The sequence below is a fragment of the Falco naumanni genome, chromosome 1 (genome assembly GCF_017639655.2).
Source record: "Falco naumanni isolate bFalNau1 chromosome 1, bFalNau1.pat, whole genome shotgun sequence".
Lineage (NCBI taxonomy): Eukaryota > Metazoa > Chordata > Aves > Falconiformes > Falconidae > Falco > Falco naumanni.
In genome coordinates this window covers 86,824,495-86,843,459 of record NC_054054.1, presented here as the reverse complement: position 1 = coordinate 86,843,459, position 18,965 = coordinate 86,824,495, and the positions used below count along the sequence as shown (strand labels likewise).

The window sequence follows — 18,965 nt, the reverse complement described above, 5'->3', positions numbered from 1 at the left end:
AGGCAATAAATCTTCTCTGACTGAAAGCACCAGAACACAGACAAGGAATCTTTCAGTGCTTTGTAAATTATGAAAAACACATGGGACCAAAATGAACACTCTGCTCAGTAAAGCAAGAGAAATAAGAGATACTTAATAATTCTGATTGGAATTCTCAACGTGAATGAGATACTTAAAAGATGGTAATATAAAAATGTGTTGCTCTCACAGAAAAGATCTCAGTCAGTCCATTTCCACTGGCTGGCACAGGAGGGGTGTGGACGGTACCATTAATCAATCAGTTCTACTCACTTATTCACAATACGACAATCAAAATTAATGATTGAAGGGCGCTGGAAAGGGCAGGTGAGTGCTTGAGTCAACTTACAATGATTTAAAGAAAGCATATTAAAACAGCAGTGAAATGAGAACAGCAGGTAATCTTAGTTACAACCCTAAAGCCAGAGTAAAGCTTTAGTGATTTTTTTCACTCCCCCCAACTACATTGCCTTTAACTGAAGACAAATTGTCAGCATTTTTGTAATGTACTAAGTTAAAGTCATTACCCTGACAGTGCCAGGAAGTCTAATTTCCTGTAGCAGTACCACAAAGATTTATAAGTGAATTTAAACACTCACCTTCTGGAATAGAAAATCCATCATCAGCATCAGGCTACATGGAAAGCGACTGAGGATTTCAGACAACGGAGAAAGAAGAATTTCACCTGCTGACAAGTTCACCCAAAATCTCATTCCCTGCCTACATACGCTGCTGACCAGGGTAAGTGTACACACAAAGCTGAGTGTTCAGACAAATTCAGCTCTTCTGTGAGGTCCCTACTACAACAAAATAGACTTGTTCAACTAGAAGCAGCTTTAGGACTAGTTCAGCATTTCTGCTCGACTCTCTCCTAAGCTTATGTTCACGCTAAAATGGAAGTAAGATTAGATAATCACAATGGAAAGATAGATGAATAACCACTTCAGTAACTGATTTAAAGGAGAGAATGAGTTAGCTCATCTACTAGGCTGAAACATACCTGCACGTCTCCTTATGGCTGAAAACTTTCAACCCCCTAATGATATGAACTGAAATCATAGTTGAACTTCAACACCCAAAGCACCTTAACGCATCTACTTTTATGCCATTAGATTTATATGTGTGTAAACAAGAAGCCATGAGATCTGCTTAAACCAAATAGCAAAGGGGTCTGGATTTAATTAGTAATAACCTGCTGATTCCATATAAAAAACTGTTTTGCTCTTCTGGACTTTCTTCTCCCACATTCCAGCACTGATGAACAGAGGCAGACAATCCAACACTTTCACATCACGAAGATTAAATGTTACAACCTTTATAACATCTTCAGAGGGCTGACACATATCAATGCTGATTCTTTTCAGAAAACCTTATCGCACAGTCTGCCATCTGAGACACTGCTTTCCACTGCACAGATATGATTAATCCTGATCTTCCCCACAATGCACAAGCCTCCTGTCACTATTCCTGCTCAGAAATAAGGACTCTGCGAACACAGCAAAGGGATTGTACTGTGCTATGTTATTTAATGTGTACACAGGAGAAATCCACATTCACACTGTAGTAGTGCAGAAGAGAACACGTTGCAGAGGAGACAGTCAATGCTGCTACCCGTGACCTACTTTATATTGGGGAAGGGATTTCAGCAACACTCCCCCCACCAAAAGCAGCAATTTTTGAAAGTACTAAATTTAGCAAGGTCCCAAGGACAGCGTTCATAATTTTTTGTCAGTGCTGTCCTCTTCTCATATGGCTCTACGCCAGCTCTTATAATTTCCCCCCAAAATGTATCCTCTCTGATTGTCAGAAAAAAATATGCTCCTTTCAACAAAGAGGAAGCAAGAAGCTTCTCTTCCACAATCTTTCCTCATGAGGACAGAAGTACTCTGGACACTGCCAGAGCATATATATATATATTTTTTAGTATCAGATGAGACAGCTTCTGAAAGCACTGCAAGTTCTCCCATCTGATATTATCCAGTTTACCACAGATAACAGCCCTGAATTAGGAGCTTTCCCCTGCCAGAATGCCTAGCACATAAAATTATTAAAGGCTTAGAAATGGATTCAGGGCTGCTCAAATGGTGTGCTGCAGTAAAATCTGATTTCCATTAAAAAAACAAGAGCAATCAAAAGAAAAGGAGACTCTAGTTCATCATTTTGAAAAAAAGAATTGCCTTCATTCATTCATTCCTCTCCAGGACAAACAATTCCAGGGGGGGAAAAAACAAAACCAAACCAAAAAACCCACCACAAAACCCTAGCATTTAAACTGGGTAGTAACTCAGAAAACCTTTTGGACTGTTCAGGATCTGAACATGTTCCTCAGCTGTCTTGAACAAAGACTGAGGAAACCTCTGCCTCCCACACAGACACCCACCAGCCCCCACCCCCAAACTAAAAACGACAGGAGCTTCTGTTTTTATGCTGTTCGGCTACAGGATAGGCAGAGATTCCTGCAATTAAAGTAATTTAGAGACTAAAGAAAGTTTCGAGAGATGATAGAAAATAGGTCTGAACTGGTTCATGCTTCTAGTTTGTGTTTGTTCAAGTGATCATAAGCACACAATCAATTAAGCTCAGTGACTGTACCTGAGATTATTTTGTAACAAAATCATGATGTCAGGTTCTTGAAACCTCATCTTTAGATCCACCTGATAAGCACCATGGATGCTGACTATAAGATTACAAGAAACTTAACAACACTGCATCCCAATATTTGTTAACTACCGCAACGTTAATTTGCTGTGTCACATGAGCAAACCTTATTACTGCAGTTTCATTTGCCCACAAAGATTCCAGCTGAAAACTCACTTTAATATGGCTTTAATAATACATGAAAGAGATTAATCTATAATTGTTGATTTTTGAAATAGCACTTCATTGTGTCACTCAAACTGAGTGCTTTTGATCATTAAAACTTGCATGATTTTTTCAATCTTCGGAATGAGGTTCTGTTTCAGCTGAGAACTAATCTCATCAGAGCCAATTATACTCTGTGGCATAGATCTGGCCGGAGCTTTTAAGGGTTTTAAAACCACAATTTTATTTTTCTTACTGAAATTCTTACTGAATTTCTGTAATTACTGAACAATTCAAAGTCCTAGCAATGTTGTTAGAACCTTTAGTATCCAGGAACCCTCATGTAAACCAGATGCTTAGCAGTAAACTACTATTAAAAAAAAGTGAACAAAAATAGATCACAATTCATTTTTTACTCCTAGCACAAAAGTGAATAGTTTTTCACACCTTTTTCCATGCCAAAGGGGCTCTTTCAAAATGCTGTGTGATTAACCTCCTGACCTAAACTAGCATGAGATATGTAGTCTATTCAACTTAGATCAAATGAGGGCATCTCAAAATTGTTGAACAGAATCTCTTCATGAGTGTGTGATTTCTAGCAGTTGAACACGATAGTGAGCTGTGTAAGCTCAGACAGATCCATCTCCCATCAGATACGCCACAACACTTGCACCACTAACAGAGCCATGTGAAAGATTTTTATCTTAAAGTTATGCAAGTTCTATTTCTTTGCAGAAATCCTCGATTTCCATCATTCCCCTTTAGTGGCACCTACATTCTGATCACATGTATGAATGAATGAAAGTGCTGAAGCCCTCACTATATTTTGTTTCCTTCTTTTTCTGCAACCTTAAGATGTCTCCTTGCTCTGCAATGTAATCAACGCCCAGCCCTGAACTGCTGGCATGGAAGTGAAGGCTGGTTGGGAGAAATTTCCTGCTGTTCTCCAAACAGGATGGCATTGCACCTTCTAAGAAGTGCCTCAGTATCTTCTGCAATAATGCACCACATGAAAAATTGTGTTTAAACATTAGCCTAGAAACTGTACCCATTGTAAAGGCTATCTGTAAACTGATCCATCTATATATTAGGATTAGTTTACATATCATCAGAGCTTCACTGCCCATGAATTTAAATGAGAATGCAGCACTTTATATATATAATTATTAAACCATTACTATGAGTACATGTCTAAGGATGTTAGATAGGGCCTCTGCTGCTGCCCTTAGTTAACAGTAAGGAAACTGAAGCACAACTGAGTTGATTGAACCAAGATCTCTGAAGTAGCGTAACTCAGATATCCCAAGTCCAAGAATCTCCACTGAGTCACACTGTCTCTTTATACTCTCTGAAATTGTACAAGCAATGCAGAAAGAGTTTAAGATTTTCCTTCTGAAGAATACTCAGGTAGTTCTGGGTACTCACAGATCACTAAGGTGACACTGTTATGGGAGAGCTTTTCCTGCAAGGCTCTGTTGACAGGGTGGCACCTGTGGTACTGCAGCAGTTGCCATGACAATGGCTGAATCTTTGCAATGACATTACACTTCAAATGAAAACCGGTGCAAGTCTATAAACCACTGTCCAATGCTGCAAGAAGTCTGATGAGATCCCAAATCACCTCCTAACCTGCAATTAAAGAGAGTACCATGCATGCAGGAAGGGAATACAGATTGTTTGTGAAAGGCTTCACCTCTGTCAAAGCTGAAATACAAAAGTGCAATGCAGAAGAGTTTTCTGTGAACCTCCAAATTTTGGAAAAACTACTACTCACTACAGACAGGGAGGAATACTGTATTCAGAAGACTGCCAGCAAAGACAAAAAAAATTGAACTCATTCCCTGCCATTACTCTCCAATTTGTCAGAACAATGAAGAACTACAGAGGTGCCAGGGAAGGGAAAAGGTTAGTGACACGTACACTCACCTAATGCATTTCACACCTCCTCAAATTCGCAGCTAGGGCTGGTGATTTGCAAATGGGAGTTGTAAAGGAAGAGAGTATGCACTCACCCCTCTACGGAGTTACGATCTCCTAACTACAAATGAGATGGATTTCTACAGGATTCCACCAGTTCAGCAGCTTTATATAAAAGCTGGTTATATCCACTATTGAGAACTAGATAACAGCAAGCACTGACACATCCATTATTTCAATTATATGAATACAAAAGAAAGAGATCAGCCTGATATGCTCAAGTCTCAAGTCCCCTTTAAGAGCCCCCAGCTCCCTGGCTACTCGCTATTTCCAAAATCACAAACATTTGCATTACCTTTTGCTGCTTCAGACCGTTTAGGCAAATCAAGTGTATCAAAATTCCTGTCCAAATCTCCATTCTTCTTTCCTGTGCAAAAAAAGAAAGACAACAGATGGAAAAGACTGTCAGCATACTGACAGGTAAGTTACTATCATGTGCATCTACAAGATGATAGAAGATACAAACTCAGAATATAAATCACAGATCATTACCCATATTTGTACATATCTGACTTGCAATCCAGCTGCATAGCTGTGGTTTTAGCATGAGCAACTCAGGGAGAAAAATCCAATCTATTTTCTGGTTGATCCTCAAACATGCTTAGCACTAGCATTTCAGTGGGTCTTAAGAGTGCTTAAAATCTTGGAAAATTGTGCCTTTTCCTTTCTTGGCAAAGCTATGCCTCTCCCTCAGAAGCCCAGCATTTACTTGTTATTTTCAAAGAGGAATATTGATCTGAAGCTTAGCTAAAGCATAAACTGAGCAGCAGAGAAAAAAACAGGCTTGCTTTGCAGCCTCTATTCTCATTGCAACTATCAGGCAGGAAGTCCTAGATTTAATATATTGTACAGACAGCAGCCAACAACTTAACCTTGAATTGCCCTTCAATCAATAAAGTGACATTTTGACTATTTATTAGAAACTAATGGAAATAATTCCATACTTTTGCTAAGAGATAGTTTGAAACCACAATGTCAGCTTCAATTTATGAAATCCTTCATAAAAAGCAGAACAAAACTTGGACTTCAGTTTTAGTTAGGTTGGGAATTCAAGGTTCTGTAAGCAGCTGGGGAGGGAAGGGTTAGTTTCCCCCCCCTCTTCTCCAGCAAGGAGACACACTGCCTTGGGTAAGCCAGCAGTGATGCTGTGGGACAGGCAAGCACCTTGCCATCAGAGAAGTACTGACAGACAGAGGGTTGGAAGTGCACGAATCTGCACGGCTCCCGAGGACAGCAGTGTATAATTTAGCTTTCCCAAATTATTTTGAGGGGGTGAAAAATTCCAGTTACTTAGACCCTCTCCCTCAAGAGCAGGGAAGGCAGGTGCAACGGGGTGACTTCAGAACACCACAATTTAAGCTGCCAGAGGCAGCTTTTGCACAGGGACTCTACCAGGCTGTTAGCGCAGGTTTACAGGAAAGGCTGAAGTCTCCACCAGTCAGGATACTTCAAAGCAAACAGGAAAATGGTCCTTGAAAACGCAGCGTGGAGAGTAGTCTGACTCTTGACTGGGAATATGTCATGAAAGGGGAAAGGCCAATCCCTGCCCTGTTATAGCAGGGAGCCAGTACAGCATCTGCACAGTGAATTCAATGGGCTGCTCTGCCCTTCCTCTTGACAAAAGGACAAACGTATGCGGTACTTTATAGACAAGAAATAGGGCTTTTAAATACTGATATGAATATTCAGAAATAACATCAAGAGGGGGAAAAATAAAAATCAACCCCAAACCTCAAGGTGGTATTCCATCCTTTCCCTTCAGAAATAGCACACAGTTTTGTTTTGAAATGCCAAGAGAGAATACCAGCCAACTATAACTACTGTGCACAACAAAACATGCATCTAGTTCTGTTCAGATGAAGCAATTTGCTTGAAGTATGAAAAAGCCCATCTAAGCTGCCAAAAGGTCATGCAGCCAGGTACCATGCCACTCCATTGAAACGTTTCTAAAGGAAGGGATAGGAACTAGCTGCACTTCGCAGCCCTCCATCAAGTGTTCACTCCCGGGAAGAATGAGAAACACATTGCTTTGGGAACCAAACAGCAGAAAGAAAACACGCTGTGCATCAAAGGACACTGCATTTCATAATGGCAGCTGAACCCAGTTACTGGCTGCAAACCCTTGTTGACCCTTCAGAGCACTGACAGGAAAAAGCAGGGCAGTGGGGAGGAAGCACTGAAGGAAGTCAGTCAGTCAGTCTTGAGGAAAGATTACAGACTTAGGGCAGACCATTAAATGTGACTCCATCTTATCTACAAGTAGGACAAACTGTTTTTTCCATGTGACCCTGAATTTCATGTCTCTGGCATTAGCTAGTTCAAACCTCTGAACATTTACTTGGGAGAGCCAGAGCTTATTCAACAGAACTACTCATTTCAGAATTTCACTCTATAATTTAAAGGTTGGAGTTTGGTTCTTCTGTTAGCCCTGCAGAACTGACATGGCACAGAAACAGCTCCTTTCTTTCTAGTGCAACGTTAGTAAGCAGTATGTATTTGTGCACAACATTTTAAGAAAGAGATTGTCCAGGAGAGCAGTGTTGGCTGCTACATCTTTTGAGCTGGCAGTGCAGAGGCAGCTGCCTATTTACTAAGCCATCTTTCATTAAGACAGCACACTCCACCTGTGCTCTGGGATCTTCAATTGCCGTGTCTCAATTTCTGGGCCAGACTGCAAATATTGGCCATCTTCTATGAAGCCTTCGCTAGTTTGTCTCTCAGCCCTCTGAGAAACTAACCCACCTCACAGGCAAAACCAGTCTGTTCAAACCAGAAGCTGCCAGCTGTTTACAAATGGAAGCAATTCCAAACACAGAGCTCTGACCAAGGGAATTTCAACTCTACAAATTACTTGCTTCATCAAATTGAGCAAGGGCCAAGTTCAGAAATACTGGAAGCACCTACGTTTTCAGGGCTATCCTCTAGAGAGAAGGCTATCAAGCTGTAAGACGACTTCAAAAGAAATCCATCTAGAAGGGCAAAGTTTCAATCTGCAGCCCAACAGGTGTTTTTCCCATTTGATTTTCGCAGGACCAACAAATATTGGTTTGGAGTTTCTAAAAAGGCGAACAATTTAGCAAGTTCAAGAGCCTACCAATTACAAACCTCTCAGCCAGCCATCCCCTGGCCTGACCAATATAACGAGAAAACCAGCTTCTGCAGGTCTGAACACCCTCCTCTGCCACTCGAGCCTGTCAGTAATGCTAGTGCATGGGGATGCCGAAGTGACCACACCAGCAGCAGGAAAGTAGTTTAAGACCCTGGTTTTGTACATTTCAGTTTCTGCCCTTCTATGCATCTCCCTCATTTCCAAGTTTTCCAGCCTGTGCCAGAGCAAAGACGATGCTGTTGGATCAAGCATAGCTCCAAACTTTGCCAAGAGACAGACAGCTTTGAACATGCCTGCTGACAGGTCTGTTTTATGAGACCTGGCTGTAGGAACTGGCACAGCACTCTGCTTTGGGAAAACTGCCTGACATGAGGCTTGCTTGTGCAAGATGCAATTTACAGTCTCTGAAACAGTGGGATTAAAATTCTTTCCCTCTCCCCCCCACTACTTTTCATTATATAAGAAACAACCAAAACATGACCTTCGGCATTTTCAATCTGCCAGAAACTCCGTACAGACTTTGAAGTATGACCCAGCATTATTAACCACTAATGTTGTTGTTGATCTTTGTCAAATGTCGTTTTGCTTTACAGGATAATCAAAACAGCTATTCAGCTAGACCATTTTTGCTGAAGTACTAATTCCCAAATGTTTTCTTTCTGGTTAAAAAAATAGTTGAAGGGAAAGAGAGTCTTCCTAACAACTCCCTCTTCCCCCCTGCAACGGCCAACACTGCACTTGTTAATACACCCCCACTGAACCGGACTGCAGCGGAGCGACAGAAAGCAAGGGCTGAGCTCCGCCTTGCCAACATGCCCACCCTCCCCAGGCTCACCAGCCACACCTGGAACCCCTGTCACACGGATCACTACTGAGCACTATTTTCTGGGTGGAGCAATTGCAGTGATTCCTCCCGCCCCAACATCTCTCCTGTGGCTCCACCCTTCAGAACCCACTGATTTGCAGGAAGTGTCACAAAGTGAAAACGACCCTGCCTTTACAATCCCGAACCAGTCTCAGTAACACTCAGAGCCAAACAACTTCCCAAGCGAGAAGCTAGGGAGGCAAACTTTAGCCTCAGCCTTGTGTATTCCAAGTGCAATTTTACTTATTGTGCTGGGGTGAGAAACCAAGGGGTGTATCCCCTGAGGCATTTACTGGGGATAGCTTCATCTAGCTAGTCTGAGTGTCAATAACAAAGATGCAGCAGCCCAGGCACCTGCCCCAGAAGACAAAATACCAAGGATCCCTGAGAATACACATCCCAAGCTGCTGAGTCTTCACAGCTACTGCTACCCAGACCAGCCATTGAAGTGGTACTTAGATTGCTGAGGGAACTCACACACTTAGGTGTTCCCTCTCTCATGGGGTTATCAGGCCAGCTGCACATCGATTACCTTACTTCATGCACACCAGGAGTGAATAAACCCTTATCTTTTCTGCTGTCTGTGTGGGAAGACCAAACTGCAAACGCTCAGTCAGAGGACTTCCGTGCCTACTGAAATGAACAGGAGGATGCACTGGAGGAGTAGAGGAGAAGGTGAATGAACGAGACCATGATCTCAGCAATTAGCCTTGCATGTAAAAGCTGAACAAAGCATATTATGGCGATGATGAAAAAGTATTGCAAAGACTCACCTTGATTGAACCACTCCTCTAATTACCAGAAAAGCAGCAAAAATTTACAGGAAGGAAGAAAATACAAAGGAACAGTCACAAAGAGGCAGAATTTCACAGAATAGGTTCAAAACCTGAGTACAAGAATACTACAGAAGTTTCATCAATTAAAAAACCAAACCAAAACAAGATACTTAACTTTCTCCCTTTTGTTCCTGCTGAAAAAAAAGCCCAATCTTTCTCTGCACACCTTTTTTTTTTTTCTTTTCTTCCTCTTTTCATTAAATGAAAAGGTGCTCACAGGACTGAGGGGACAGAAGGACGACTACCCCTTTGCAGAGGTGTTTGAAATGCTATGATCAATGACCATGAAATAAAATAAAATAAACATGGAAACACTGCAAGATTAAGTGAAAAAGAGGTGGAAAGAATTGATCTATTTTAAAGTCCTAGACTGAGAAAATTAAGGCAGGTTCAGACCAGGTATTCACATAGATTTTACAGTGAGAAAAGGAAGCTTCTTTTATGATTTTAAAAGCACATTTTTTAATGGATTTTTATTTTTATTTTTTTAAAAACAACAGTTGCCTGTCCCCTTCTATCCTTCTGATCTACATACTACCAGCTGTGAGCTCAGCATTACTACCAGTTGATTCCCCTCTAGAGAACAGCACACTTTAAGAAGAGCACTGCAAAGAGGGGGAAACAAATATGTTAAAATATACTTCAGAAATTGTCATTTCCTGCTGAACACATAGAGCTAAACCCAAGCTGTCATGGAGAGCTTGCATTGCTTGCTGAAATCCGCGGGTTCATCCTCAGTGTCATACGATTTTGAAATCGATTTGTCCAAAAAGACAGGATAAGATGCTTTGGCTGATAAACAGAACCTACCAGGGCACACGGACACAGAAGGTACAGACAGGCCGGCCCCTGAGGAAGCAGGCAGCCCCTCGCCAAAGGACAGCCACCTGAGAGCGCTCTCTTCACTGTCATCAGGAGGAGGATGACAGTTCTCAATCAGTACGCTCCTTTCCTCCTCCCACAGTGCACACTCATAGCTTTTATGTCTAAAAATGTTTTCACTGACTGTGTTGCTCTCAAGCAGCAGAACAACAGGGACTGCAAGTGGCAGGGAACAGGCTTGAGTCAGCACATGTTCAAGGTTTCCAAAGGATATCACACTGAGGTTTTTAGTCATTCACTGTGAGAACAGGCTGGCCAGGCAAGTAAAATTCTTTCTTCAGTTTTCCCCCCAGACATTAAAAGATTCCCATCAGTTTGTTTTTTATTATTTTTTTAAACACAGTTTAAATGCAGTTGATGACAGGCTAGTCTGCAAAAGCAAGTTCACACTGTGATGACTTCCCTATAACACACACAGAAACACATAACATTGTAATAACACGCACAGGTCAGATCAAAGGAAGAGTAACATGCAGCGCACAGTCTGTCAAGTTCAAACAATTCCACGTTAGCTCTTCAGGACCAAAACCTTCCTTAGACCTGTCTTAAATAGTAAGCCAGGGTGTGAGTACACATGAATGAGGAGAATGGAGCCTAGACAGAAAATGGGTTAATTATCTCTGAATTCAGTCTAGAAAAGTCATTCCTCTAAAACAACAAAGAAAACTGATGTAATTTAAGTGTCTCTTTCTAAAGGAAAGATGGAAAGGAGGTTACTGAGACCATTAATCCTCTCTCATAATGAAATTAATTTGCAACACACGTGCTCCAGAGGAGAGAACAGGTCTAAAAGTGACTGACAATTAAAAGCTATAAAATCATGTTTGCAATTTAAATTACTGAAAGAGTGACAGAATTGGGAGGTTGTACGTTTTGGCTGTGAGTGGGAGGGTAGGCTTTTAGTTTATTTTCAAATGTGAGAGACCGGAGGCATGGAAAACATACAGACAAGAAAGACAATAGTGCATGGGGATGAACGCATGCTGGCCTGGCTTCCAGAGGCCGTGACACATGCTGTGCAGCCAAGCAAGTGGACTAAGCATGGATTTGACAGATGCAAGAACACAACAATGCAAAGGAGAGGTAGCGCACATCCACCTTTGTCCAACAGCAGAGTGTCATCTATCAGCATGCAGCACTCTTACTTAAAGCCAAGTAAAACTATAGCAATTGCGGAAAAAAATCCCAAATATCTAGTAGTAATGCAATAAGGGAGATGAACACATGCCACAACACTACAAACACACACCTCCAAGAACTACAACATTCTAGACCAGTATGATGAATGTGCTTTCAAGAGCAGGCCTACACAGCAAAATTTACGCTCAAACCCACTTCCAGCTCTTGAGCTCTCTGCAACACCTACCTTTAGCTTTTTTTCCACCAAAACAACCAGCATCATCTTTCTTCTTCTTCTGAGAGCCTCCCGTGCTTGTAGTCTGACTGGCATCTAGTTCTTGGTACTTATCAGCTCCGGGGACCTCTTTGTGGACATGGTAGGAAAGGTTCCGCATGATGCACACACAGTTCTCCACAGACTGTTACAGAGAAATTTATGTTATAGTAAGTACTGCACCCTCTTATTTGCAAACCATTATATTATACAGTGGAGGGTTTCAGGGAATTAAAAAGAAGCCCACTTGCCCCAGGGAAAGAATGTAGCTTTCAAAGGAGATTTAGCCAAGACCCCTAAAATTAAGATTCATTCTTGTTCTAAACCCAATTTTATTCTTCCAAAAGTGAAGCGCTTCATAAATAGCACCCATTCAAAATGAAAACTCTCTAATCTAGAAAACCACCTGATCTTACATAAAGAATATAATTCACCAGAAGATCAAACACACACCAGAAAGTGATCACATAAGGATCTTATTTTAATACAAGCCTCTCTCTCATTCTTCCAACCTTTAAGATCCCCAAGGGGCCCACTTTATTAAACTTTCTCTGGGTCAAAACCTAGGCCTTGTGAGGATTTCAATGAGAACACACGTTGTCCTGTAGTAATAGCAAATCCACAGCACATCAGGTTCTGACAAGAGCAATGCTCTGTAGGTTGCAGTGGAAACCACCAGGTAGTTACAAAATCCACTTCCAAAATTACCTGATTAAGTGACAGGGCTTTATAATTCCCTTGTACAGTCCATCGCATGGTAGGCCTCGAATAAAATAATGATGCTGTACAAGCCTTACTGGTGTTATGAAGCAATACCGTACTCTTTCTTTTTTAGAGAGGTTAAAGGTATGATATTCCTTATGCATATAAATACCCTTTTAAGCACCACAGGATGAGATGATGATAAAAACAGATTAATCAAAATCTGCACTTAAAAAAAAAAAAGCCACAATGAAAGGGCTGCAAGTGTGACAACATACCTTAATGTCTAAGCACTACAGTTGTTAAGAGATGGTGCTGAATAAAGTCTTTAAAATAGGAACTGACTCCTTTGCTGGTATTGTGCAAAGCACAATACAACGGGACTCAATTCTGATTTGGAGACTGCACTTATAAATGTCAATTAAGTAATGCAGAACAATAGCAATAACATCACTGGCAATAATAAAGGACTACTCTCCCCACCTATCACAACCACTTGCTTTTGCTCACCTCATCAGCCACACAAGGTAACACAGCAGCATCATACTGATTCCCCCATCAGGACTAGCACGGATATCATGACAGAGATGAGAGGAAAATAATTACTGTATTTTCTGAGGTAAGCACAATCCCCTTCTGATACTAGCAAATTAAGCGTCAGATCCCAGAGCAACACTTCAGCCTAAATTAATGGAAACATCCATTAAATTTTAATACTCAAATTCACCTTATTATCTGTATCCTTCTTGCCAACTGCAGACTGTAGAGCATGAAGAAGGGCATCCACCAAGCCATCACACTCTCTTAGCCTTCTGCGTGCTTCTGCTCCATCGGAACTTACGTTCCTAACAGGAGAGATTTAAAAGAAAATTTAGGCATCTAACCTTCACCATAAAGCTGAAGGTGTGTCGATTTATACTACAATTATTAAGAACTCATTACCTCGGATGAACAATTTGGAGGCAAAGTAGTCTGACAAACCTATTATATCTCAGTAAAATATGGACAATACATATCTACAACTCCCTGAATCTGAACAAATAGGGGAACACACTCAGAGGTGCCTACACACACATTCTTCTGAGTTGCTGGTGGGTCAGTGATATACATTAAACTGGACAGGAATTCTCAGAGCGAGCAATATGCAAACTAAAAATTTAATTTCACAGTCAGAGTTTCTAATTTCAAAAATACTTTCACCATCTCAAGAAAAACATGCGAAATCACAAGACTGCTCAGAAGTATTCATGACCACAGAAACTGAAAAATGAAAAAGATTAAAAACAGGGGTCAAATAAGCTGTATTTAATCTATCCATATACAAAATTGTTCACTTTCTTTGGCCCCCATCTGCTCCAAAAGTCAGATGGGAGTCACCTTGTACAAATGCTGTCTCCTTGACTCCTTCAAAGGTTCTTCAAATTGGTTCTGTATCCCCAGCTTTCTAACTGGAAGCTACGGCCACCCAGTTTAAATCCTACATTTTGAACATGTAAATGCCACCTTTCACACTGTGTACAGCAGTCTCAGCACAAAGCCTGGATCAGTCATGCTTATGAAGTAAAAGACTCATTCAGTACACTTATAAGGCTTTAAATTTCTCAAAACATTGCACAAGAGAATGGCACAGGTAGAAGATGCAAGACAGAGCACTGAAAAGCTACTCGGAGCTGTTTGAAGTTCCATGTATCAATGACTGGAGAAACTGTCAGAGGGGAGCTATGAACTTAGCCCCCCTTGTCCAGCAAGCATGCACATGAGATAATACTGAAGCCCCAGCCTTGCATAAGCATCAACTTGCCATTACCCAATAAAGAAATAAAACTCAAGTAAATTTTCCAAATGCCGCTTACACCTCCCCCCCCCCCCTTTTTTTTTTTTTTGGGTGGTGGTGGTGGTGGGGAATGAAGATTTGTAATAGTGCTCACTGGCAAAATCTACATGGAAAGGTTTCTGAAAGCTGAAACCCACTAATCTCAACACCACCACAGCCAATCTCTCAGCTTTCAGGGTCTTTGAATTCCACAGATCGGTGTAAGGTTAGCTCTCAAAAGCTCAGGACAGAATCATTACCTTCTACTATCAGGATTGTGCAGCCAATTTTTCTTTTTACCAGTTAGGGGGACTGCCAATCTCCAAGTAATTAACAATCAATCATGGCCCCCTCCCATGTCCCCCCATCACCCAGGCAGGCTGGTATGTTAATTGGTTGCCTAGGAAAATACCACATTTTCTCAGGGACCTCTAAAAATCTGAAGACACTTGACTGTGAGCTGGTTGCTGTAACAGCACATTAGCTTTCAATTAAGAACGCAAATGAAATGCACAGATAAATGAATTCTTTCCCCAAATCCTAACACGCAGCCTCACCTCTAGCAATGGCTTATACAAGGCAGGTAAAGTGGATATTAAAATATGATTCCACAGGATACATGGAAGAGAGAATTCTACATGCTGTTTTTCCATCACCAGTTGTATTAATCCTTTTTTATCAAAAGCCCAAATGTGAATTTTAACGTAAAGTCTTTATGAAACTGAAATTAGAATTCAAATTCTCTGTGATACCTTTCAGAAGTTATAACAATAAATGATAGCAGCTCCACCTCCAAGCACATCTATTCAAGTGGAACATCACTCACTCAGCTTGAGGGTGACAGAAATGCACTAAAAATGGTCTTATCTGGAGCTGTGTATCACATTTCTTATTCCCTCATTAAGTTTTAGAAATAGAGGGCTAAAATACATAAGGAACACTTGCAGACTTCCAAAAATAAGTAAATGCAAATTTTTCTTTTTTTTTTTTAAATCCTTCACACCTTTCTTGCCGCACTCGTAAGACATTTTTCTATGGTCCATTTATGCTACCACACTTGTAGCACATTTGTTTTACTGCTTTGGTTATCAACAGCATCACAGCATTTTTTATCCTGCTTTCTTATTTCTTCATCTGTATTAGGATTAATATGAAGGTAGACATCAATAAGGTTATAATTGAAAAAGATAACTATAAAAGTGTATCAGTGTGGCTAGCTGATATCACCTGCTTTACCTTCAGCTATAGAAAAATTTACTGAAAATTAATGCCTCAAGAAAAAATTCCCACATATATTACACATAAATAGGCATCAACACTCTGCAGGATCAAATTAATAGCTAATGCATGCTATGAATAAGTTATCCAGGCATCAAACTTTGCAGTTTTAATGTTGTAACACATCAAAAAAAAATAACCTTATGAGCATCTCATGGAGAAACATTTATTCTATAAACACCCAACAATCGTGGGATTCTGCTAGTCCTCCCTCCTTGGGTAATGAGATTCCTGCATTTCCTTGTCTGTAACTATAACCCCAACCTACTGGAAAGCTCAGCTCATGTTCTCCACAGAAGTCCAGGCAACACAGTTCTCAAAAGATTCAGCCCAGGGAGATCATCACCTGCCTTACAGCATCTGCTCTTTTGCTGCTCCAACAATGCAAAAGGCAGCAAAGATCTCCCAATTTCCATGGGAATATTTACATTTCAGATACATGCACAAGTACACCAAACATCCCAAAGTACTAAGCAAACGCAGCCACAGGGAAAATGAAGACCGCATGCTTTGAGTAATTTCTCATCTGGCGATCCCAAGAGAAATGCTCCCAGGGTTGGTTTGCATGATCCAGAGTAAGCCTCAAAAGCTCCTGCAACCCAGGAAAATGCCAGGTGGCATTTCTGCCCTGGGATGTTAAGACTCTACACTATCTACCTCCTTGAAAAATACCACCCGGCAGTCATCAGCCATAGCCACATCCTGGGTCTTCAGGAGCCATGGCAGCATGGAGACAAAAGTGACTACATGGACAAGAGAGCTAGCGCTAGTACTGGTCATTAAAAAGGACAGAAACTGCAATGGAATGGCCAGCCTGATGCTCCACTGAGCAGGGTCAGGAAAAATCTCTCCCAATTTCATATCTGCACTGGAGTTGTTGATGCGTCTTACAGATCTATTACATGTTATGGAATGAAAGATGTTACTAAATCACGTTCCAAAGGAAACTTTAAAAGCGAAGTTTCTAAACAGCCTTCTTTCAAGATTGATGAAAATCAACAAACAGGCGAGAGATTCCAGCAAACCTTAATGGAGGACTTGTAGTTGTCTTACACAGGGTGACACTGCACAGAGGGAATGCAAAGCCTTGCCCAGGGCAGGAACTTCCCGAAACTCATGCAACAGATATGCAATATATGGCACCCAGACTTGAATAAAGTAGAGGCTTCTGCTTTTCACTAAACTTTTCTACACATTATACAAGCATCATTTTATAGCAGAAGAAAATGAATGCTTCATGGATGGTGTGTTTGATAAAAAACACTGAATAGAAAAGGAAGCCAAAACCCTACCTGAGGTGCTTGTTACCTCTTACTTAGGAGCTATGCTACCATGCAACAACTGGAACAGCCCCAAAATTTTGTAGTTAAAACACTCTCAGTGACTTGCTTGCTGGGGCAGCTTAGTATCAAGAACCCCTATAGATGAAGTCAAAGATACTTTTTATGTTTGAACAACTTGAAACAGGAAGTCTGCAGCACTTTTGTAGCACTGACGATGGGCAAAATCCTGTTACAAACAAAAATCAAGTTGACTGCCTGTTCACATGGGTGGGAATGGGGAGGAGGAACCACCTGAACTACCGTTACACAGAACAGTGATGAATGATACCTGCCATTCATCTCTGGTGTTCTGTACAGTCTGCTTCCCTTCCCTTGTCTCTTCATCCCCAGGGAGGCTTCTGCTGCTTTCCCTGCTTTTCAATGCTTTTCCAAGAGTCCATTAAATGAAAAAGTGTATTATAAAATCAAGAATAGTATCTTTCTCACATCACACTGCAAAGGGTAATAGAAAGCCTCATGGTGTGCTTACTGTAAATATATACAACACACTGAAAAGAGCAATTCTAGGAGCAAGACATGGAATTACTGTCCATGTTATTCAAAGTACATAGGAAGGAAACCAACTGTATGACTGATTTTATGTAAAACAGTAAAGCACAAGGCTCATTCCAGAGATTTTAAATCCCCAGCAGCCCTTAGCTGGAAAAAGCGACTTGGATTCTTCCTCAAATTCTTGGAGCCCAGACTGTAGACAGGAATAGTGAAAGAGGATTTGTAAAGATGTTCAAATATATGCTTTCCCTGAGAAAACAAAACAGAGGAGCCTAAGTAAATGTTAAATAAAAGTAAATACCTACCAGCATAGAAACACATCAGGCTAGGAATCCAGTCTTGGTATTAAAGACTTCAGAAGATGGTGGGGAATGTGCTGAGAAATCTGTTCATGCTTTAGATAAGGTTATCATTATCACCAAATAGTCTTCTTAATAACATGCAAGTCTGAAAGTAACATTAACATCTGCAGAAGAGAGCTGGCATTCATCACCTCTAGGATAGGTGAGCTGTTACTACTATCTGTGCCATGCACCAAAATTATCCTCAAGAGAAAAGATTTAAAAGTAATTAAATGCATGGCACTTAATTTGCACTATTTCAATGCAAATCATGTAGCACTACCCCCACAGTGCTCTCCCTAACAATCTGATAGAGTGGATATGTGGAGAACATTTGAGGTTTTTTTCTAAATGATGAAAAGAAACTTGAAAATACAAGCATCAGAGTGGCACCTTTTTTGTCTCTGAACATAAAACCAGTATTTCCAAGACTATTGCTGTGTCTGCCACCAAGCTGGAAAGGGCCATCAGTTGTTACCCCACTGTGCTGCAGCTGAAGCTGAAAGCCAGAGTTTATAGTATTACTGAACACTTACCATCCTGCTTCAGTTCAGCAGGTGTAAAAAGCACTTTGTTTAGAGACCCAGCTGAGGATGAAGACAACAGGTTGGGGACTTTGTCTTTTATATAAATCAAAAGCCAAACCAGAATTCTTTCAGACATCCTCCTAGTAACATTTCCACCTTCCTCTGGAAGAAGCATGGCTGACAGCTGAAACTGAGACAGTGATGAGGTCTTTCCAACAGCCTCTTTCTGCACGCTGTGGGGTTTCAGATTGCTCAAATGAATCGTACTTTTTACTGGTGTAAACAACGTTCTAATAGCTATTTTTGTATTACCAGGCTAAAAAGTAACACTGCCTGCTATATAGTCTGTCTCAGCACTGCTGAAGAAGAAAAGGATACCTGTGATCACTACAAACCAGAGAGCTACAACCGGGGTTTCCTGCTGGGTTCAGTGCACGCTTTGCAAGGGGGCTGAGTTACCCCAAAAGCAGTATGTACACTTTGCTAGATGTTGACTAACACCATCACTGAGGCTTTGCTGTCCAGACACAGAGTGTTATATACTTAAGCTGATAAAAACTTACAAGGTTCTCACAACTCTAATTTAA

General features: G+C 40.9%; 1 protein-coding gene across 9 annotated transcripts in view; it reads right to left on the bottom strand.

The window, feature by feature from the left end:
* The window catches only part of ARVCF (ARVCF delta catenin family member), a 295,429-nt gene that overhangs the window by 46,268 nt on the left and 230,196 nt on the right, over positions 1-18,965 (bottom strand). For 8 of the 9 annotated variants that reach the window (XM_040602791.1, XM_040602773.1, XM_040602813.1 and 5 more), the window contains 4 exons: positions 13,312-13,429; positions 11,856-12,027; positions 9,545-9,562; positions 5,093-5,164 (listed from right to left, as the gene is read on the bottom strand). In XM_040602791.1, coding sequence (XP_040458725.1) covers positions 5,093-5,164; positions 9,545-9,562; positions 11,856-12,027; positions 13,312-13,429 — 380 coding nt within the window. The remainder of the gene's footprint in view (positions 1-5,092; positions 5,165-9,544; positions 9,563-11,855; positions 12,028-13,311; positions 13,430-18,965) is intronic. The other variant, XM_040602802.1, reaches the window with a different exon arrangement.